This window comes from Lampris incognitus, chromosome 2, assembly GCF_029633865.1.
Source record: "Lampris incognitus isolate fLamInc1 chromosome 2, fLamInc1.hap2, whole genome shotgun sequence".
Lineage (NCBI taxonomy): Eukaryota > Metazoa > Chordata > Actinopteri > Lampriformes > Lampridae > Lampris > Lampris incognitus.
The window spans coordinates 2,051,584-2,075,963 of record NC_079212.1 but is presented as its reverse complement, the minus strand read 5'-3'; the positions used below and the strand labels follow the sequence as shown (position 1 = coordinate 2,075,963).

General features: G+C 44.7%; 1 protein-coding gene across 2 annotated transcripts in view; it reads left to right on the top strand.

Annotated features, from left to right (window-relative positions):
- Nucleotides 1-18,327: 18,327 nt before the first annotated feature.
- slc6a8 (solute carrier family 6 member 8) overlaps nt 18,328-24,380 on the top strand; it is a 114,138-nt gene continuing 108,085 nt past the window's right edge. For both annotated transcript variants that reach the window (XM_056275165.1, XM_056275163.1), the window contains exon 1: nt 18,328-18,656. In XM_056275165.1, the coding sequence (XP_056131140.1) occupies nt 18,341-18,656 (316 nt within the window). In that variant the 5' untranslated portion in view covers nt 18,328-18,340. The remainder of the gene's footprint in view (nt 18,657-24,380) is intronic.

The window sequence follows — 24,380 nt, the reverse complement described above, 5'->3', positions numbered from 1 at the left end:
CAACCACCTTTCCACTCTTCATCCTCTTCATAGCTGCCCTCACTTCCTCCTTGCTAATCCACTGAACTTCCTGATTCACTATCCCTACGTCATCCAACCTTCTCTCTCTCTCATTTTCTCCATTCATCAGCCCCTCAAAGTACTCCTTCCACCTTCTTAGCACACTCTCCTCGCTTGTCAGCACATTTCCATCTCTATCCTTCATCACCCTAACCTGCTGCACATCCTCCCCAGCTCGGTCCCTCCGTCTAGCCAATCGGTACAAGTCCTTTTCTCCTTCCTTAGTGTCTAACCTGTCATACAACTCACCATACGCCTTTTCCTTTGCCTTCACCACCTCTCTCTTCACTTTACGCTGCATCTCCTTGTACTCCTGTTTACTTTCTTCATCTCTCTGACTATCCCACTTCTTCTTTGCCAACCTCTTCCTCTGTATACTTTGCTGTACTTCCTCATTCCACCACCAAGTCTCCTTGTCTTCCTTCCTCTGTCCTGATGACACACCAAGTACCTTCCTAGCTGTCTCCCTCACTATTTCTGCAGTGGTTATCCAGCCATCTGGCAACTCTTCACTACCACCCAGTGCCTGTCTTAACTCCTGCCTGAACTCCACACAACAGTCTTCCTTCTTCAACTTCCACCATTTGATCTTCGTCTGTGTCTTCACTCGCTTCCTCTTCTTGGTCTCCAAAGTCATCCTACAGACCAGCATCCGATGCTGCCTAGCTACGTTCTCCCCTGTCACCACCTTGCAGTCTCCAATCCCTTTTAGATGGCACCTTCTACATAAGATATAGTCCACCTGTGTGCACTTTCCTCCACTCTTGTACGTCACCCTGTGTCCCTCCCTCTTCTTGAAATATGTATTCACCACAGCCAATTCCGTCCTTTTCACAAAATCCACCACCATCTGTCCTTCCACATTCCTCTTCTTGACTCCATACCTTCCCATCACCTCCTCATCACCTCTGTTCCCTTCACCAACATGTCCATTGAAGTCCGCTCCAATCACCCCTCTCTCCTCCTTGGGTACCCTCTCCACCATGTCGTCCACCTCACTCCAGAATTCTTCTTTTTCATCCATCTCACACCCAACTTGCAGGGCATATGTACTGATAACATTCAGCAGTACACCTTCCATTTCCAGCTTCTTACTCATCACTCTGTCTGACACTCTCTTCACCTCCAGCATGCTCTTGACATACTCTTCCTTCAGAAATACCCCTACCCCATTTCTCCTCCCATCAGCACCATGGTAGAAGAGTTTGAACCCACCTCTGATACTCCTGGCCTTACTCCCCTTCCACCTGGTCTCTTGCACACACAGTATGTCTACCTTTCTTTTTTCCATCATATCAGCCAGCTCTCTCCCTTTACCAGTCATAGTGCCAACATTCAAAGTTTCGACTCTCATCTCCACACGCCTACCCTTCCTCCTCTCTAGCTGCCTCTGGAGATGCCTTCCCCCTCTCCTTCTCCTTCGCCCAACAGTAGCATAGTTGGCTTGTATAAGAATGTGCAAGAATATTGTAAAACCTGTCATGCTGGTCAAGTTGATGCTAAGATTTTCACTAGGAGTGATGAAGAAGGACAGGATTAGGAACAATTAAATTAGAGGGGCCGCTCAAGTTGGACGGTTTGGAGACAAAGCAAGAGAGGCGAGACTGAGATGGCTTGGACATGTGTGGAGGAGAGATGCTGGGTATGTTGGTAGAAGGATGCTGAATATGGAGCTGCCAAGGAAGAGGAGAAGAGGAAGGCCAAAGAGGAGGTTTATGTATGTGGTGAGGGAGGAAATGCTGGTGGCTGGTGTGACAGAGAAAGATGCAGAGGACAGGAAGAGATGGAAACGTATGATCCGCTGTGGCGCCCCCTAACGGGAGCAGCTGAAAGTAGTAGTAGTAATAATAATAATAATATACGTATATAAATCTTTCACGTATTCAGTTCACTTCTGTACAAGTAATGTAAGTCGATGTGCATTCGTGACTTTCGCAAATAAAAAAAGAATTACAAAAACAACACGTTCTGTAAATATATGATTCTGTCGGTAATTGTTATTTTAATGGCTTGGCATTGTATACACCGTTAAAAAGTACTTTTATACATGGCACTATAGGCCGCCCTACACAATATTGTAGGCACGGTTTATTAAGCAACACAATGTTATACGATATGTAATAGGGGGTCCCTCCACCATGTTTCTGTCAGCCAAGGGGTCCTTGGCCTGAAAAACGTTGAAGACCTCTGCACATTCAGTCCATGACAAGATGAACAAACTGCATCCTGTGCTATAGAAATAGAAGGTTTCCGGTACTTTAAATGAGACCCTCCTCCAGAGGGAATCAGTTTAAAGCCCTTTAATCAGAACATACAGCTGAGTCAGGAATCAAACCTGTGACATGACGACCAGATTCTTCTTCTTCGTAGTAGTAAGCTAATGCTAGCTAGTGCTATGCACCCCGTACTGGTGGCTAGCTATGGGGGAAACGTGGTCGCACATATAATTGAATGGTTGTTTTATGTGCATGCTTCCAGCTCTTACGCTGGTTCTATGGTGTGTCTACGGTGTGACTAGTAAATGCTGCTATAAATGGTCTGACACCGCACCACGGACCCAGCACTCGTTATTGGAGTGCGTCGTCTGAATAAAGTCCGGCTGGGATGCTACAAGTAGTAGCAGTAGTAGTAATGATCGTATTGATAATTATTATAATAACAGTAGTGGTGGTAGTAGTAGTAGTAGTTGTAGTAGTAATAATGATCGTATTGCTAATTATTATAATAACAGTAGTAGTAGTAGTAGTAGTAGTAGTAGTATTTTAGTGGGTAGAGCATGTTGTGGAGTTTCATTTCGTCATGTTCCATCTAACCATGTCTATAGTCCTATGGGGTTTTATGATTATAGCGCCACCCAGTGGCAGATGTTTCGCATTTTAACTCACTATCTAACTCTCTCGGTCTCCCTCCCTCCTTCTGTTAATTCTCTGTGTAGCGCCCTCATGCGGCAGATGTTTGATATTTTAACTCACTACTCTCTCTCTCTCATTTCAATTCAATTCGATTCAATTCAATATGTGCTTTATTGGCATGACATACGTTTGTGTACATGTTGCCAAAGCATGTAAAACAACAACAACACAACTATGATTATAATAACAGCAACAACAACAATGATGATGATATCAAACAACAACAATAGCAAAAGGTGCCGTCACACATTTTAACTCACTACTCTCTCTCTGTCTCTGTCTCTCTGTTAAGTCTCTGTGTAGCGCCCCCATGCCGCGGTGATTGGCATTAAACCTTAAACTGACTAAACCCTCTTAGCGGCACCCTGAGTGCTTTTTCACTTATGTGTATGTACCAATAATAATGTGCAATGTTTTGAAGATGAGTTTTTTCCTTTTGTAGGTTCCTCCCAGTTACCTTAATGATCTAAGAATATCCCCTCATCTAATGAGTAATGGAACTCAATCAATCACAGTAAACATAAAAGTCTTTACTTTTCAAAATATAGATGAAATTAAAATAAAATAAAATATGATCAAATCACTGTCTTTATCTTATTTCTCAATTTCTTTCAGTTGTATGAAACTACTTTTCCATAACCTCAACCACTAATTCGTCTGAAACCAATTTCCATATGAGAGAAGCCCTTTGAGGTAAACTTGTAATTTGTGATATTGGGCTATACAAATAAAACTGACTTGGCCTTAAGTCACAATATTTTTTTTTTTTTTTTAATTTATTTCTGATTTTTCCCCTTTTTTTCTCCCAATTTAGTGGCCAATTGATCCCTATTTTAATTCAAACACCCACCCTCGTATTGCATGCATTCGCCAACTGCATCTCTCCGGCCGGCAGTCTCGAAGGAAAGCGCCTCCCCACTTTCGTGACAAGGCGAATCCAAGCCGAACCACTGTTTTTCCGACACACACAGAGACGCATTCACATGACGAACACAAGCCGACTCCGCCCCCCTCCCGAAGACAGCGTTGCCAATGATTGCTGCTTCATCGAGTCCGGCCATAGTCGGATCTGACGAGACCGGGGCGCGAACCCCAGTCCCCAGTGGGCAACTGCATCGACACCAAGCCGATGCTTAGACCGCTACGCCACCGCGGACTCCCAAGTCACAATATTTTTTAACATGAAACCTACTTTGCTTCAACTCCAATGTTTGAAATGCAAAACCCTCTTTACTTTTTAACACGCATGTTTTCTTTGTTCGGGATATTAAACGTTATTTAAACACACCTGGTTCTTCATCATACACTAAATGACCCCGAAAATACCCAATGGCAAATAGCAAACCCACAGTTCAAACCAAACATTATATCACGCATTTGTAATGTGTGATATTGGGCTATACAAATAAAATGACTTGACTTGACAGTTGATATGCAACAGATGTTACAAATGTAAACTACTAATAAGACCCGTTAGCCCCCCAAGCTAACGGGTCTGATCCTTTAGCCGAGCGGTTAGTGACGTCGCCTTGGGGCGCAGTACACTTCGTACGAATCCCGCACCGGGCAAGAAAATAACCGGTTACACAAATATCCTTAGCAAGAAATGAGACCAAATTCAACTCTTTTTAGTCCCAGGAACTCAGATCCATCACTCAACTCAAAAAAATATAAACGTATCCATGCTGCAATAAACCCCAGATTAATGTGTTGCAGACCTGTCACTCTGCTGGAGTGCGCTGTGGCCACAAACCCAACGGCCACTTCAGCCAAACGAGCAAACAAACAGAACGGGTGGAGTCCCAGAAACAAACAGAACGGGTGGAGTCCCAGAAACAAAAAGAACGGGTGGAGTCCCAGAAACAAACAGAACGGGTGGAGTCCCAGAAACAAACAGAACGGGTGGAGTCCCAGAAACAAAAAGAACGGGTGGAGTCCCAGAAACAAACAGAACGGGTGGAGTCCCAGAAACAAAAAGAACGGATTGAGTCCCAGAAACAAACAGAACGGGTGGAGTCCCGGAAACAAAAAGAACGAATGGAGTCCCAGAAACAAACAGAACGGGTGGAGTCCCAGTTACCTCGTTGCAGTGGGGCGGTAGCAAAGTTCCTCACTTGTTCAACGCTACTGTAGCAAATTCAGGGGGCAGCCGGGAATCGTCGCCACAGCCGGGACGCGAACCCGTGTTTCCCACTCCGCAAGCGACAACGTAAACCACTGGACTAAAGGGTCCGACCCGTTAGCTAAGGGCCAACGTGTCTGCTTATCCATGTACGTTACAGTAGGGCAGCTGAAACAAGCAGCCGCGTTTGCTCCTTTTGCCTGAGCCAGACTAACAGCCGGCCAGCTCTCCGCCGCCCCACCCAACATGGTTTGCAAAGCGTAAGCAGGTACACGGTGGAACCCCGCTTAGAATGCAACTAAGCTAGTCACTTAGATTAGCTATCTAAAATGGCTGCGGCATCTGGCTTCACCAGGAAGCAAAATGTTATTTATATAGCACTTTTAAAAACATACTGTAGCGAAGTCGGGGGGGGGGGGGCGGCAACCACAGGAACTGCCGCGGCCGAGACGCGAACCCGTATCGCCCGCACCGCAGGCGACATGAGACATCGCTAACCGCTCGACTAAAGGATCACAGCAGCCAGCCAGCCAGCCAGCGGCCAACGTGTCTGCTTATCCATGCAGGTTACAATACAGTTACAAAGTGCTGTAAACTACTAATAAGACACGTTAGTCCCTAGCTAACGGGTCTGACCCTTTAGCCGAGCGGTTAGTGATGTCGCCTTGGTGCAGTACACCCCGTATCGAATCCCGCACCGGGCAAGAAAATAACCGGTTACATTGCTTTACACCCCATACACAAAAGCGAACAAATACATAAAACAAATTGAATGATTATAAAAACATATTGGAAGTAACAGACCAAGCTAAAAAATGAAACACGACAGAAGTCAGTAGACAAATAACCACTACTTTTCTCGTAATTCTGGGTTATACACTGTAATATCGCGGACAGTCACCTGTCTGATAAGTACAGAGACTAAACTCTTACTTGATAGCCTAACTACAGTTATATTACCATTTAAACTTATCCTCGTGCACAGCGACACTGACCAGCCGTCCGCTCTGCGAATTTCTGAACTGTAGGATGGCGGGGGAAGGCTCATTAATATTCATAAAGAATCGCTGCCTGATTGGCCGGTGAAACGTTGCCGCTCGCTCTTGTCAAGACACCCTGGGGAGACGAGCGTAAGGTGAGCCGCGTCAATACGGCAACTCTTCTTAAAGTATTGCAGCCAATTCGGGGGACAAGCAACCACGGGAAGTGCCGCGGCCGGGACGCGAACGCGTACCGCCCGCACCGCAGGAGGCGTCGCTAACCGCTAGACTAAAGGGTCAGACCCGCCAACCACTCCGCAAGTGGTTGGCGGGTTCGCGTCCCGGCCGCGGCACTTCCTGTGGTTGCGTTGTCCCCCAAATTCGCTACAGTATAGTTATACGGACACGACTTTTGCAAGCGTTAAGACCTCAATGTTGATGAACTGGTGACGTCATATGAATCTGTTTTTGGATAACGTAACAGGAATAGAGAAGACACACGTTCTACAAAGAGGTGGAAAGTAACGAATTACATGTACTCACGTTACTGTAATTGAGTAGTTTTCGTGTACTTGTACTTTTTAAGTAGTTTTTAAAATCTGTAATTTTACTTTTACTTAAGTAGGTTTTGTTTGAAGCGCTGTACTTCGCTACATTTTACATCACATCCGTTAATGAGTAAAAACAAAAGTAGGCCGAAATAAAACACAAAAGGAAAAGCAATCACGCCCCGGAAACAGCTGCGGTGAGTGATGGGCAGGAGAACCAACTGGCGCTAAATCCCAAGGAGGACAAACTGGCGCTAAATCCCAAGGAGGATGGAGACGGACAAGGCAGACAACAGCGGAGCGGACCCAGCTGGAGGCGAAACGGCGAATTCTGCTGAGGTCCAAGCGGAGCGCAGCGAGGGGAACCCCGGCCATGTTTTAGCTCGCTGCTGCAGCAGCTCATCCAAGCTCGACATCACGCCTGCGCAAGCATGTAGGGGTAAGCTCCATAATACTTGTGCCGTTGCATTGCTAGTTAAAACCAAGTTTCCATAGCTTAGTACGAGGCTTTGCTCAAATTAGCCCAGAAGAAGTCGTTGCGCGACATCGCTAATGGCGGTTGGCACTAGCAACCTGCTGGTAGCTAGTGTTGGTTATGCTAACGCTCTGTTAGCCTACCTGACGCGATCAAAGATAGAGATAGCGTTAAATACCCAACCCCGCATCTAATTACAATCAGCGATTGATTGAGGATAAACAGAAGTCATGTTAATTTGAATCTGAATGTTAAAGTGATAGTTCAGTTGTTTTGAAGTGGGTTGTATCAGCTACTTCGCTTACGTCTAGTCGGTGTTACCCGTAGTAGACGGCGCCCAGCACGCTTCCAGCCTGCCGGAACCAGAAGCGCGCGGGGCAGGGCCGGAACCAGAAGCGCGCGGGGCAGGGCCGGAACCGGAGAAACGCGCTGCTGTGTTGAGCACAGGGACAACAACAACAACAACACAGCAAGAGGTGAGAGTTCTGTGAGGAGGATCCAATGCGTTTGTTCGTTTGCCGTGTTGTTGTCCCGGGCTCGCTCGGCGGCGTGTCTCGCTGCGCCTCCTCCACACAGGGAGAGTGCTGAGCACTGTCTACTGCAGGTAGTAACACACTGACGAGCCATAAGTACCTCATACAACCCCACTTAAAAAAACTGAACTGTCCCTCAAATAGGAATATGACATTGACTATAGCATATTAATATCTTCCATTATTTTTAGTAGTCATGTTCATATCTTCAGGCGTCTCTGTGAGCAATATTTGTGCATTATGAAATGTAAACGAAAAAATGTGATGCGTGTAGAAAACCTTTTATCTATCAGTGTAAATATTTCAAATTCAGTGTGTTTAATGAACACGACATTGCTTTATATACTGAGGAAAACATTTTGTTGACGGAGGAAACATCCATCGAAGCTGAAGGCCTTCAGTGACTTTGTGGCAACACGGAAGCGAACCCCTGAACCACCAGAAACCCCAAAGCAAGCAAGCGAAAATAAGTGATGTGATGGCAGTGGGTGCAAACAGACGTGGGCCACAGGCCAAGGTTGACAAGCTCATGATTAACTTCATTTGTGAGGGTCTTCATCCATTTTTTGTGGTTGAACAACCTGCTTTTAAAGAACTTTTATTGACACTGAATCCCCAATGCAAGGGCATTTTCAGACCCACTCTCCGGACCAGAACAGAGGGAGACTTTGATGTCGCACCTCAGTAAAGTCAGCTATGTTGCCACCACCACATATTGTTGGACAGTGCACCAGCAAAGTTACATAGGGGTCACAACTCATTGGATAGACGAGGAAACCTTGGAGAGGAGATCCGCTGCACTTGCTTGCCAGAGGTTGAAAGGGCCCCACACCTTTGGTGTCCTAGCAGGTGCCCTTGATGACATTCACTGTCAATACAGAATAAGGGGGAAAGTGGTAAGAACCACAACAGACAGTGGCTCAAACTTTATTAAAGTATTTAGTGTGTTTGGTGAGCAAAGACAGTCTGAGGAAGCAGAGTCAGACCAAGACTTTACTGAAAAGCCCAGAGCTGACTACCTGGACACATCCAGCATCCTGGAGCAAGATACCAGCTTCCTCCACACCAAAGGTGTGCATGACACCTGTTAAACTTAGTCGCCACAACAGATGCTGCCATGGCAGAAGAGAAGAATGACATACAAACGGCTATCACTTGCAGCCTTTGGGACACGCCAAGCAGTGTGGAACAAGTCAGGTTGGTCATACGTGGCATCAGAAATTGTGGAAGATAAATGCAAGCTCCAGCTCATCCGGCCCAATCGAACTCAACATACATGGCTGTAGAGAGAATCATACGGCTCATACAAGAGAAGGGGGAAGATGCTATCAGGAATGTCTCTGAAGAATTCAAATTGAAAATGTGAGTTTTAATTCACATTTCTAAAGTATGAAATGTTACTGACAAAAATGATAAACAGTGCCTGAAGCTACCTTGCATATTTCTTTGTTTTCCATACTTATATGAAATTGTCAAAATACATTTCCATACTTGGCTACACATTCCACACCTATTCTTGCAGGAAATTTGCTAAAAGTTGTGTACATTTGATTTATGTTATACAGGTTGAGTCCAGCTGAAATGGCTTTCCTGGCTGAGTACTACACTGTGAAGAAGCCTGTGGTGAAAGCTTTAAACATTCTTCAGTCTGAGACCAACACACACTTGGGGTGGCTTCTGCCAGTGATCTTTCAGCTACAAGCAAAACTCAGCAGGCAGGAGACATCCTCCAAGATGTGTCTGCCACTCATCAGAGCCATTCAGGATGGTAACCAAAAGCGCCTTTGGTGGGATGATGGAAGACCCTGAACTGATTGCTGCAACAATCCTTCTACCAAAGTTCAAGACCACCTGGCTCGCTGTAACCGGTCACGGCCAGAGCGTCCACGGGGTAAGGCGTTCATTAGGCCACCCTTACCTGAGGGATAGTGGGTGTGGATCGGTGTAGTGTTCGGGGACTCGTCATTCTCCAGCGACCCCTCTGGCCCATCCGGGTGCCTGCAGCCAAGCAACCGAAAGCATTCTCCCTTATGTCTCCTTCGCAGCCTGAAGGTAATGCAATCCATGCGAGGCTTCAGCGTGCAAAATAGTGAGAGCTGCCGATACGAGTTTGAAGGAAGCTGGTGTTATGACTATCTCCTTCCTGTGGAAACGTGAACCAGGGGAGTTATTCGACAAGAGTTCCGGGCATATGCCATTGGGTTAATTGGGTGGGATAAGGGGAAAAACTAGAAATAAATTTAAAAATAAAAAAAGACCACCTGGACTGAGAGGGCTGATATCATAGAAGCAGATATGATTTCATTATTTAATATCATACTGTAATCAGTTGTTAATCGATAATTCCAGTTCTGTCCACCTTGTTTCTACTCGACACAATGTCATAAGTGCAATAATATGAGTCTTTCTACACAAGTTGTAGTTATTGTAATTTCTGCATTATGATGCACTCTTGTTGCCAGATTAATCAAAGCTTAATTGTCAGAAATATTCAATATGCATTATTGTTTGTTTGTCACTCAACAGGTCTGGTCTATGTGAAACAACACCTTGACCAGATGGAGGAGGCTGGGATGGAGCAAGTTGGACAACATTCATCAGATGAAGATGATTTCTTCTCCTCAATGAAGTCCAGAAGGTCACAAGGTAAAGGGGAGCTGGAAGGGTACCTAGCCTGTGTCTCAAACAATATGGATCTGCTGAACTCATTTCTGCATATCAAAAAACTTTCTCTCAAACTCAACACTGGCCTGCCTGCCTCAGCTGCCTTTAAGCATCTCTTCAGCTGTGCTGGGCTGCTGTTCACTGCAAAGCGAGCAAGGATGAACTCTACTAACTTTGAAAACCAACTGCTGCTCAGACTTAACAGGAAGTTCAGAGTAATGCTCTAAAGATGGACACAAATAAAGGAACTGTAATTTAGATACACAGTGGGGCAGGGCAATTTTTAAAACGTTTTTTATAGCAGCTGCCATGCGATTCATGTGACATGTTTGGAGTTTATTTGACATGTTTTGTTATTCGACAGGAAGAGCACAGTCTGATATCAAAGAATGGCACAGTTTTGTCTTAAAACATCTTGAATGTCCCTGATACTTAGGTTTTGGTCTTCTTTGGTTCATTTAGGGACACAACACTTGTGACCTTGACCCATTTTGATTTATAGATTTGCAGTATGACTGTTGTTGGTGTTTGTTGGTGAAGAAAAGAAGGATGGTCTACAGAATCCACAATTTATGCAACCTTCAATGGTTGTATTGTTTGAAAATGTTTTATGGGATGGTCTGAACTAAAATGACACATTATACCTCCCTAAGGGTTTTAAATGTCATGTGTCGACATGTTTTATTTTGTTATTGCACTTTAATTTGTACAGCTTTTCCTTTAATTAAAAACTAGTTCAAGATTTATATCCCCTTGTTGCACTACACAGGAGAGACCCCGCTCCCATTGTTAAAAAAGTAACTAAGTAACTTTTACTTTAAGTAAATTTTAAACAAGCTACTTTTTACTTTTACTTGAGTAAATTTTAGACTGATAATTTTACTTGTACTTAAGTAAAATTTCATCAAAGTAATAGTACTTTTACTTGAGTAGAATATTTTAGTACTCTTTCCACCTCTGGTTCTACTTCTACATCAGCTGTTATCAACACAGTCAGCTCTCGCTCCTGTCAGCATCGCTGGACCAGCTATGCTAGCTATGCTAGCTCTGGTGAGCATGTCTAACATTTATACTTTCATATCAATAAAGGTAGACTACTGGAGGAAGGAGAGGCGAGAGAGGAAGAAAAAGAAGAAGAGAGAGGAGGAAGATATGCCAATTAAGTGGTGTCATGTTTGTGAGAAACAAGATGATGTGGCGATACTGGAGCATCTTGAGGTTAAATGGCTCAGAGTAACTCACTGTTAAACACAAGTTATTATAATCATAGTTACAGTCTGACCAGGCATTAGCCATTTTCGTATTGAGGTCTGATTTTATAAGGAAAATAAAGGACATTTCTCTCAGGTACATGGGACTAGACTCATAGGACTGAATTGACTATGTATACACCCTACTTTGTTCTACTGAAATAGACAGCTATTCAAAGCTAGTAAAATAGACAGTGGATTCTGCTCGCCATAGATAGTTCATTGTAAATTTGTGTTAAGACGGTTAAATTTTGAAATGTTGATTTACTAAAATAATATTTAATCTGTTTGAACAGCAACTTTTATGGGTATGAACACAATGTGTGTTCTCACAAGCCACTGGGGGGGGGGGGGTTTCAGGGCCTCCTTGAAACTACAATTAAGCACTATGGAGGAGGTCCAGAGATGGCTGGAGGCCTTTGAAAGGTCACCCCAGATTACCTGGAGGGTGGCAAAAACCTATCCTGCTACTGAGGATTCTGTTCGCCACAACAAGTACAGAGTAAGAGTATTCATGATACATGCATGTTCTTTGTTTTATGGTTGTTTAAATAGTCAAAATTTTTAATGTAGCATTTCTATGTTCTAAGGTTGACTTAAGATGCCAGCACAACACACGGCATTCGTCAATTACAAAAAAGAACACATTCTGTCCAGCTGGACTCTTCCTTGTACTGAAAAAAATACTTTCAGTCAAAACAGAAAGGCCAGGTTAGCTATTAAACAGAGTAATAATAATATTATAATACCATATCAATCATTTTGAGACTGCATACTGTTTAATCAAGGTAACATGCTCATGTTTCAGTTCCATTTTTTGTAGATCTGTGGTTTGCCATGGTCAAGAGGGGTTTTTGTTCCATGTGACCATTAAAAACCGGCATAACCACCGCTTGACTTGTGCTGAGGCCTTGCAGCACCGGGATGTGTCAAAAGAAACAGCAGAGAAACTGACCAAATTGTTTGAAAGTGGCCACTCTCCCTCTTCAGCACTGACCACTCTCAAATATGACCTCAGGGAGAGCAGGGTGATGCTTATGTGTATGCCCCCGCAGATCGCTCCACCTGCCCTGATGTGAAGTTTTGTTACAGGTTAGTCTCATGAATATTGCTCCCAGCGTATTGCTTGTTCAAATACAATCTCAACATGTATCATGTGCTTGGAAGTGTATCGATGGCATTCAAAGGTCCCCGTTGTTTTTCCTTTAAAATACCCCTGACACAATTCTGTTTTCATTGCCAGCTGTCAGTTCATACTTAATACACCGAGTAGTGATCATCCTATGGACATTAGTTATTTACACTAATCTATCCTAGTGGAGATTAACCCATTTTTTGGAGGAAAAAAAAGTGAAATCTAAAGAAGCCCACCCTGCAAAACTCAACCCGAAAATTATGTCGAAAAGAGTACCAGCATGTGTTGTTATTGTCATTACAGATTATACTAAACCATTTTTCCTAACTTGCTGCACATCCTTTGCAGCTCGGCCCCTCTGTCTAGCCAATCGGTACAAGTCCTTTTCTCCTTCCTTAGTGTCTAACCAGTCATACAACTCACCATACGCCTTTTCCTTTCCCTTTGCCACCTCTCTCTTCGCTTTATGCTGCATCTCCTTGTACTCCTGTCTACTTTCTTCATCTCTCTGACTATCCCACATCTTCTTTGCCAACCTCTTCCTCTGTATACTTTGCTGTACTTCCTCATTCCACCACCAAGTCTCCTTGTCATCCTTCCTCTGTCCTGATGACACACCAAGTACCTTCCTACCTGTCTCCCTCACTATTTCTGCAGTGGTTGCCCAGCCATGTGGCAACTCTCCACTACCACCCAGTGCCTGTCTTAACTCCTGCCTGAACTCCACACAACAATCTTCCTTCTTCAACTTCCTCCATTTGATCTTCGGCTCTGCCTTCACTCTCTTCCTCTTCTTGGTCTCCAAAGTCATCCTACAGACCACCATCCGATGCTGCCTAGCTACGTTCTCCCCTGTCACCACCTTGCAGTCTCCAATCCCTTTTAGATTGTGCCTTCTACATAAGATATAGTCCACCTGTGTGCACTTTCCTCCACTCTTGTACGTCACCCTGTGTTCCTCCCTCTTCTTGAAATATGTATTCACCACAGCCATTTCCATCCTTTTCGCAAAATCCCCCACCATCTGTCCTTCCACATTTCTCTTCTTGACTCCATACCTTCCCATCACCTCCTCATCACCTCTGTTCCCTTCACCAACATGTCCATTGAAGTCCGCTCCAATCACCACTCTCTCCTCCTTGGGTACCCTCTCCACCATGTCGTCCAACTCATTCCACAATTCTTCTTTTTCATCCATCTCACACCCAACTTGCGGGGCATATGCGCTGATAACATTCAGCAATAAACCTTCAATTTCCAGCTTCATACTCATCACTGTCTGACACTCTCTTCACCTCCAGCACGCTCTTGACATACTCTTCCTTCAGAATTACCCCTACCCCATTACTCCTCCCATTCACACCATGGTAGAAGAGTTTGAAGCCACCTCCGATACTCCTGGCCTTACTCCCCTTCCACCTGGTCTCTTGCACACACAGTATGCCTACCTTTCTTCTTTCCATCATGTCAGCCAGCTCTCTCCCTTTACCAGTCATAGTAGAAACATTCAAAGTTCCAACTCTCACCTCCACATGCCTACCCTTCCTCCTCTCTAGCTGCCTCTGGACATGCTTTCCCCCTCTCCTTCTCCTTTGCCCAACAGTAGCATAGTTTCCACCGACACCCTGCTGGTTAACAGTACCGGTGGCAGTCGTTGGTAACCCGGGCCTCGACCGACCCGGTATGTAAGTCTTATTTATGATCCGCATATTTGATTTGGCAAAGATTTTACGCCGGATGCCCTTCCTGACGCAACCCTCCCCATTTGTCCGGGCTTGGGACCGGCACTAAGGATGCACTGGCTTGTGCATCCTCAGTGGCTGGGTTGTTCTAGCTGACCCAAATTGAGATGAGTTGCAAAAGTATACAGCTTAGGAACATCTTCTGCTGGAACACATACGTAATTTGTCTGCCAAGCGCACATCACTGTCATGTGACTCCCGACTCGACGTGACTCGACCACAAATTGCCTTCACATCACACTGTGAAAGGTTTCTCCATGGCTCCATGTCCTGTCCAATCCAGTTTCGGGAAAGCAAATCTGCTTCGATATGAACTTTTCCAGGATGGTATTTGATTTCAAACTCATATGTGGCGAGGGCAGCAAGCCACCTATGCCTTGTAGCATTAAGTTTCCCCGTTGTCAACATGTAGGTAAGCAGATTATTGTCCGTCATCACAGTGAATCTCACCCCGTATAGATAATCATGGAACTTATCCACCACTGCCCACTTAAGTGCCAAAAACGCAAGCTGGTGGATATGATACTTCTGCTCTGCAGCAATTCAAACCTCTGCTAGCAAATGCAAATGGCCTCAGACCTTCTGGATGTATCTGGTTTAAAACAGCCCCCAACCCCTGAAGGCTGGCATCAATATGTAACACATAGGGCTTGTTCAGGTCTGCAAAGGCCAATACAGGTGGATTGGTAAAGCACCTAATGATTTCATGAAAAGCTTTGGTACAAGCACCCATCCATTGCGAGCCAAACGGTTCAGACTCTTTGGAATAGTCATGATCTTCACAACACTATTTTCCTTTTCCGTGTTGGAGGATAGCCCTTAGTTAGGTCAGTCAATGGCTTTACAACCAAGGAACAATCGGCGACAAATCTGTGATAATAACCGCAGAAGCCTAGGAATGACCTCAACGACTTCAAATCAGTTGGCTGCAGCCACTTGGTGATAGCTTCCACCTTGGATAGGTCTGTGGCAATCCCGTCAGCAGACACATCATGACCCACATATTTTACCTCAGGCTGACAGAATTGGCACTTGTCGATGTAGACACCTTAAGGCCCACTTCCTCCAGGCGGGCTAACTCTTCAAGGAGTCTCTCCTCGTGTTCCTCCAAGGTCGCATCAAACACAATGAAGTCATCTAGATACACTAGGACCTGCAACAAATTCATGTCGTCTACGGCCTTCTCCATTAAGCGTTGGAATGTCACAGGAGCCCCCATCACTCCCTGCGTTATCCGCTCAAATTGGTAGAAGCCGAGAGGACATATAAAACCCATTTTCTCCTTGTCCTCCTCCACCATAGCTATTTGATAATAGCTACTACTACTACTACTACTACTACTTTCGGCTGCTCCCGTTAGGGGTCGCCACAGCGGATCATCCGTAATTTATGATCCGCATATTTGATTTGGCAAAGATTTTATGCCGGATGCCCTTCCTGACGCAACCCTCCCCATTTGTCCGGGCTTGGGACCGGCACTAAGGATGCACTGGCTTGTGCATCCTCAGTGGCTGGGTTTGATAATAGCTACTACGAAGGTCTAATATGGAGAACCAACGACTTCCAGACAGACAATCCAGTGCATCATCAATGCGTGTGGTGGTATACTGGTCAGGAATAGTCTTATTATTGAGAGACCGGTAGTTAATGCACATACCCACACTACCATTCTTCATTCTAGCAATCACTATAGGTGATGCGTATGGACTCTGGGACTCTTTATCACTCCTGCAGCTTGCAGGTCTTGGAGATGTCTACGGACATCCTCTATATCAGCAGGCGTTTAATGTCTGGATCTCTCCCAAAACAGTCAGGGGTCAGAGAAGTGAATATGGTGTTCCATCACCTTGGCTAGGCCAACTTCCCATTCATGGAGCGAGAACACCTTACGTCAGCTGCACAATTTTCTCCTAAGCCTCTCTTTCCATTCTGTCGGAATAGGGGAATCACCAAAATCAATTAGACTTGGGTCCATCTCCCCTGATGCCTCTTCTTTCACTGGAGGACTTGCCAAATCAGCTGTCTGTAATCTCCCTACAGGAGTGTCTTTAGGTATGGTAACCTCTCTTTTTGTCTCATTCTGTAGCAAGAGTCAAAAACATTTTAGCGCCAATAGCAATAACTGGAGCTACGACTGGTTGAACAATTACACTTTGAGGCAATGGCATTGTATCACTTACTTTCACTACCACTATGCCTTTAGGTGCTGGCTGGCAAAAATCCACATACGTAACACTGCACACAACGGCTTTCTTGTGGTGGGATGGTCACATGACCAGGGCCCATCCATTTCACCACACCGACAGCTTCATCTGGGTCCACTTCACTAAGGCTATGTGGGACAGACTCTCTCTTAGGCCCAATGCTACTGACCTTCAGAACACGAGCCAGATGATCGCTCTTTGAATGGCCACACAGAGCAGCAAGCCTGTGGAACAAGCTAGCATTAGTACCTAGAATCACTGGGACCTGATCTGGTGTATTAGGACCAGGGTAAATCAGTGCCAACACAGATAATGTCTCCGGTTTACCAACAAGTGCTTTGGGGAACTGTGCATCCACTACAGCATATCCTCGGTATGGGTAGCTCATGCCACTAAGACCCCAAATGGCTAAGTCTGACACTGGTTGAATGGGTACATGAGAGAAGTACTTGTCATCTCATCTCATTGGTCAACGTGAACTTATCACCCAATAAACCTACAGAAATCAAAAGACTTGGAACATTTCAAATGTCAACTTCAATACAGGCTTGAGAAAATAAATACGTTTTGGCATGGTACATTTTTACAACACGTTAGTCTGCACTTCACATTTCTATGATAAAGAAAAATAAATGAATCTTAGCACAGGACTACGTCTGTTTTAAGACAGCCCGCCCGGGCGGAGCAGTCTGTAAATCCAATGTCTATTGTTGACCCGCTGCACCTGCTACGTGCGGGACTCTCTCTTTCTCTCTCTCTCTCGCTCTCTCTCCCTCGCTCTCTCTCTCTCTCTCTCCCCACGATCAGTGTCTGTAACGGGACTCCCGGATAGGAAAACGACCGAGCGGACGGAGCCGTGACATAGGACACAGAGAGAGAGAGAGAGAGAGAGCGGGGGGGGGGGGGGCGTGAGAGAGCGGGGGAGAGACAGAGCGGTCAGAGAGGGAGAGGGGAGAGAGAGGGGTGTGTGACGTATGAGAGCGGTCGGGGGGGGAGGGGTGTGTGACGTATGAGAGCGGTCAGATTGAGCTGGTCCTTTTAAAGCCGTGTCGCTGCGGGACGAGTCACTGACAGAGACACGGACGCACCGGCAGGACTCAGGCAGACTCTCGCGCAGTGAACGCTGGTTTACCGGTGAACCCTTCTTACCGGGGACATCCTCCAGCTCAGGCCGTCGCACCGGACGACAGGATGTTGTGAGACGGGGGACGTCTGACTTTCGTCCTCTTGCACCGAATGTAATCCCGTCCCAGCCCGCCGCCCCGCGCTCCGCTCCGCTCCCCTGCGTGACCGAGGCTCCCATGCGATTCTTCAGACTCACATTCAAGTGCTTCGTGGATTGTTTTTGAAGGTCGCGGTCCCGGTCCACTGATTCCCTTTTTTATTTTCTCGTGAACGTGTCTCCCGTGTGTTAATGTCCACTTTGATTCGTGCTTGTGTGTTTTGTTATTTTTCTAAACATTGATTATCATCAGAAATCCAAGCCAAGGATTTTGGATTCTTGTGCGCGCGAAAGACTCCGCAGCGGTCCACAATCCAACGAAACCAGCGACCCTCAAACCGGTGCAGCTTTTTCAGAGACTTGGCACGAGAGGACGAGAGGGTCCACTAAGTGCAAAAAGACACGAATTGTCAGGAGAGTGTGGACAGACGGAGTCGGTGCTGTGGTGTTATTTGTTCTAGCTGGTAGTGGTCGGGGGTTCAGGAGGAGGCTCATGGAGAAGCAGGCGTACCCGGACCCCTCCGTGGTCCTGGTGGAGGAGAAGAAGGGACATCTCATCCCGAACGGGAACGGACACGCCAATGCGGCCGTCAACGGCAGCTTGATGTCGGTCCCGACGTGCACCGGCGGTGCGGGCGGCGCTGCCGCCGCGATGCCCCTGGCGGCGAAGGAGAAGGTGCTGGACTACCCGGAGAGGGAGACCTGGACCCGGCAGATGGACTTCATCATGTCCTGTGTGGGCTTTGCCGTGGGCTTGGGCAACGTGTGGCGGTTCCCGTACCTGTGCTATAAAAACGGCGGAGGTAAGTGTAGAAAACGAACGCACACCTGTAAAATCAGGACTGAGCAGGGGAGTCGGAGGTGGCGGCGCGTTTTGAACGACGACCTTTGACCGCCTCCAGACTCTGTACGATAAGTCACCGCTCAGGGGTCATGAGTAAGACTGGTGGCCGGGGAATGAGGGATGAAGACGAACCTCATTGATGTCCTGAACTAGCTCACGAGTCCCAAGTGGCTGTCAGCGCGGTCCCCGTCTCTGACCAGCCGCCATCCATCACTTGGTCCCAGTTTAGATCAGATTACACAGTTTATGACGGCTGTAATCCTCAGACTGAGCCCGGTGCGGGTCCTGCCAGCCCCGCCGCTGGTTTAAGACCTGCTCAGGCTGGATGGGGCGTGTTTTGTCTTTAAGGACCGGATCACACAGGTTACTGTAGTAACTGCTCTGCTCAACAGTCAACGCGGAGCGGGCTTAAACCCCTCGTGAAGGGAAACTACGTCACTCCGTTCAGTTAAACACTTTTCACGTTTCACGACGTCTGACGTATCGTCTGCGTCCTCGCGCCTCGAGGTGGGTGACGTCACCGCTTAGCAGCGACGCTGCTAGGTCTCCGCCCCGCCTCACGTTAAGAGACGCCGTGCGCACGTGGAGGGTCGCACCGCGCGTCTCTGCAGTGTGTGTGCGTGTGTGTGTGTGTGTGTGTGTGTTTAAATGGGGGGGGGGCAGTTACGGGGTTCATTTCTGCGTGCTGCGTGCACGAATCTATTTATTATTTATAAACACCTGAGACCGACAGGTAGTTATGTACGCGTGCGTGCGTGCGTGCGTGCGTGCGGCCTGGTCCGGGGTGAAGTCGGCAGCAGAATGTGGACGGATTTTGATGCATCGCTTAGATTGGTGCAGCAAATGTTTTTATTTGTGTGTTTGCCTGAAGCAGAGCGAAGGGTCCCGTCCCTGTGGTCAGCAACACACCCGTCATGCTGGGGACGACTTTCCTCCGCTGGGACGAGGCTGCAACACACATACGCACATACACACCTGCCTCTAACTACACAACACTGTCCATCTGACAGTCATTTCATGTCCCAGACAATCTTGTCTCTCATCCAGCTCAAAAGCACATCAGCAGCAGACACACTGGGAATTAATGACTCAATAACCATCATGTACAACCAGAACCAGAACCATGCTTATGGCCATGTAGGTTTGCACTACATGGAATGGGACTGATTTCGTGGCTCTCTCAACACAACAATCTTCACATATATACACAAGGACTGACTTATACAGGTGAAGTAAGAGGTGATAAAGTGTACTTAACATAGAATAACAACACTACAACACAACAACCTTCACATATATACACAAGGACTGACTTATACAGGTGAAGTAAGAGGTGATGATGTGTATTTAACATAGAATAACACTACAACACAACAACCTTCACATATATACACAAGGACTGACTTATACAGGTGAAGTAAGAGGTGATAAAGTGTACTTAACATAGAATAACAACACTACAACACAACAACCTTCACATATATACACAAGGACTGACTTATACAGGTGAAGTAAGAGGTGATAAAGTGTATTTAACATAGAATAACAACACTACAACACAACAACCTTCACATATATACACAAGGACTGACTCATACAGGTGAAGTAAGAGGTGATAAAGTGTATTTAACATAGAATAACAACACTACAACACAACAACCTTCACATATATACACAAGGACTGACTTATACAGGTGAAGTAAGAGGTGATAAAGTGTACTTAACATAGAATAACAACACTACAACACAACAACCTTCACATATATACACAAGGACTGACTCATACAGGTGAAGTAAGAGGTGATGATGTGTATTTAACATAGAATAACAACACTACAACACAACAACCTTCACATATATACACAAGGACTGACTTATACAGGTGAAGTAAGAGGTGATAAAGTGTATTTAACATAGAATAACAACACTACAACACAACCTTCACATATATACACTAGGACTGACTTATGCAGGTGAAGTAAGAGGTGATAAAGTGTATTTAACATAGAATAACAACACTACAACACAACAATCTTCACATATATACACAAGGACTGACTTATACAGGTGAAGTAAGAGGTGATAAAGTGTATTTAACATAGAATAACAACACCACAACACAACAACCTTCACATATATACACAAGGACTGACTTATACAGGCGAAGTAAGAGGTGATAAAGTGTATTTAACATAGAATAACAACACTACAACACAACAACCTTCACATATATACACAAGGACTGACTTATACAGGTGAAGTAAGAGGTGATAAAGTGTATTTAACATAGAATAACAACACTACAACACAACAACCTTCACATATATACACAAGGACTGACTTATACAGGTGAAGTAAGAGGTGATAAAGTGTATTTAACATAGAATAACAACACTACAACACAACAACCTTCACATATATACACAAGGACTGACTTATACAGGTGAAGTAAGAGGTGATAAAGTGTACTTAACATAGAATAACAACACTACAACACAACAACCTTCACATATATACACAAGGACTGACTTATACAGGTGAAGTAAGAGGTGATAAAGTGTATTTAACATAGAATAACAACACTACAACACAACAATCTTCACATATATACACAAGGACTGACTTATACAGGTGCAGTAAGAGGTGATAAAGTGTATTTAACATAGAATAACAACACTACAACACAACAACCTTCACATATATACACAAGGACTGACTTATACAGGTGAAGTAAGAGGTGATAAAGTGTACTTAACATAGAATAACAACACTACAACACAACAACCTTCACATATATACACAAGGACTGACTCATACAGGTGAAGTAAGAGGTGATAAAGTGTATTTAACATAGAATAACAACACTACAACACAACAACCTTCACATATATACACAAGGACTGACTTATACAGGTGAAGTAAGAGGTGATAAAGTGTATTTAACATAGAATAACAACACTACAACACAACAACCTTCACATATATACACAAGGACTGACTTATACAGGTGAAGTAAGAGGTGATAAAGTGTATTTAACATAGAATAACAACACTACAACACAACAATCTTCACATATATACACAAGGACTGACTTATAGAGGTGAAGTAAGAGGTGATAAAGTGTATTTAACATAGAATAACAACACTACAACACAACAACCTTCACATATATACACAAGGACTGACTTATACAGGTGCAGTAAGAGGTGATAAAGTGTATTTAACATAGAATAACAACACTACAACACAACAACCTTCACATATATACACAAGGACTGACTTATACAGGTGAAGTAAGAGGTGATAAAGTGTATTTAACATAGAATAACAACACTACAACACAACAACCTTCACATATATACACTAGGACTGACTTATACAGGTGAAGTAAGAGGTGATAAAGTGTATTTAACATAGAATAACAACACTACAACACAACAATCTTCACATATATACACAAGGACTGACTTATACAGGTGAAGTAAGAGGTGATAAAGTATATTTAACATAGAATAACAACACTACAACACAACAACCTTCACATATATACACAAGGACTGACTTATACAGGCGAAGTAAGAGGTGATAAAGTGTATTTAACATAGAATAACAACACTACAACACAACAACCTTCACATATATACACAAGGACTGACTTATACAGGTGAATTAAGAAGTGATAAAGTGTATTTAACATAGAATAACAACACTACAACACAACAACCTTCACATATATACACAAGGACTGACTTATACAGGTGCAGTAAGAGGTGATAAAGTGTATTTAACATAGAATAACAACACTACAACACAACAACCTTCACATATATACACAAGGACTGACTTATACAGGTGCAGTAAGAGGTGATAAAGTGTATTTAACATAGAATAACAACACTACAACACAACAACCTTCACATATATACACAAGGACTGACTTATACAGGTGAAGTAAGAGGTGATAAAGTGTATTTAACATAGAATAACAACACTACAACACAACAACCTTCACATATATACACAAGGACTGACTTATACAGGTGCAGTAAGAGGTGATAAAGTGTATTTAACATAGAATAACAACACTACAACACAACAACCTTCACATATATACACAAGGACTGACTTATACAGGTGAAGTAAGAGGTGATAAAGTGTATTTAACATAGAACAACAACACTACAACACAACAACCTTCACATATATACACAAGGACTGACTCATACAGGTGAAGTAAGAGGTGATAAAGTGTACTTAACATAGAATAACAACACTACAACACAACAACCTTCACATATATACACAAGGACTGACTCATACAGGTGCAGTAAGAGGTGATGAGGTGTATTTAACATAGAATAACAACACTACAACACAACAACCTTCACATATATACACAAGGACTGACTTATACAGGTGCAGTAAGAGGTGATGAGGTGCAGTGGTACAGAGAATATATCAGAGATGCAGAAATTCATGTTAGCAGCCTACTGACATAGTACATGCCTGAGGTAGATGGACATGACAGAGTGTACCAGTATACGTACCATGTACAGTACAGTATATACAACATGTACAGTACAGTAGATACAACATTTACAGTACAGTATATACAACATGTACAGTACAGTATATACAACATGTACAGTACAGTATATACTACATGTACAGTAGAGTATATACTACATGTACAGTACAGTATATACATCATGTACAGTACAGTATATACTACATGTACAGTAGAGTATATACTACATGTACAGTACAGTATATACTACATGGTGGGTATTTGACAGCGTTAAGTGTTCATCTGAATGACAGCCTGTGGAAAGAAGCGGTTTTTATATCTGGTTGTTTGGGGTACAGTGCTCTGTAGCGCCTCCTAGAGGGGAGGAGTTGGAACAGGCTGTGACCAGGGTGTGATGGGTCTACAGTGATGTTGCCTGCCCGTTTCCTGAGTCTGGAGGTGTGTAAGTCCTGAATGGAGGACAGGTTGGTTGGCACCAGTGGTTTTCTCTACAGACCTAACTGTCCATTGTAGTCTGTCCCCGTCCTGTTCGGTGGCCGATCCAAACCGGACAGTGATGGACGTGCAGAGGACAGACTGGACTATTGCAGTGTAGACCTGAATCAGCAGTTCCTGAGACAGGTTGAACTTCCTGAGCTGGTGGAGAAAGTCCATCCTCTGCTGGGTCTGTTTGAGGATTGTGTCTATGTTGGATGCCCACCTTAGGTCCTGGGAGATGGTGGAACCCAGAAATCTGGAGGGTTTCCCCGTAGACACCGTGCTGTTCAGTATGGTGGGGGGGGGGCAGTGTTGGGGACTCCTCCTGAAGTCCACTGTCATCTCCACTGTTTTGAGCGTGTTCAGCTCCAGGTTGTTATGGCCGCACCAGAGGACCAGCTGATCAACCTCCTGTCTATATGCAGACTCGTAGAACTGGACTCAGGTAAAGATCAGGGCTGTGTACTGGTGAGAACCTGGTGATACGATACGTATCATGATACAGGGGTCATGATTCGATATATGGTGATATATTGTGATGCTGTAAGCAAGGTGATATGTGGTGATACTGTAAGCAAGGTGATATGTGGTGATACTGTAAGCAAGGTGATATGTTGTGGTTTCATAGGCCTGTGTTCTTTGTGCTTATGCTACTTCCCGTCTCAGTTTACGTTGTTGGAGTG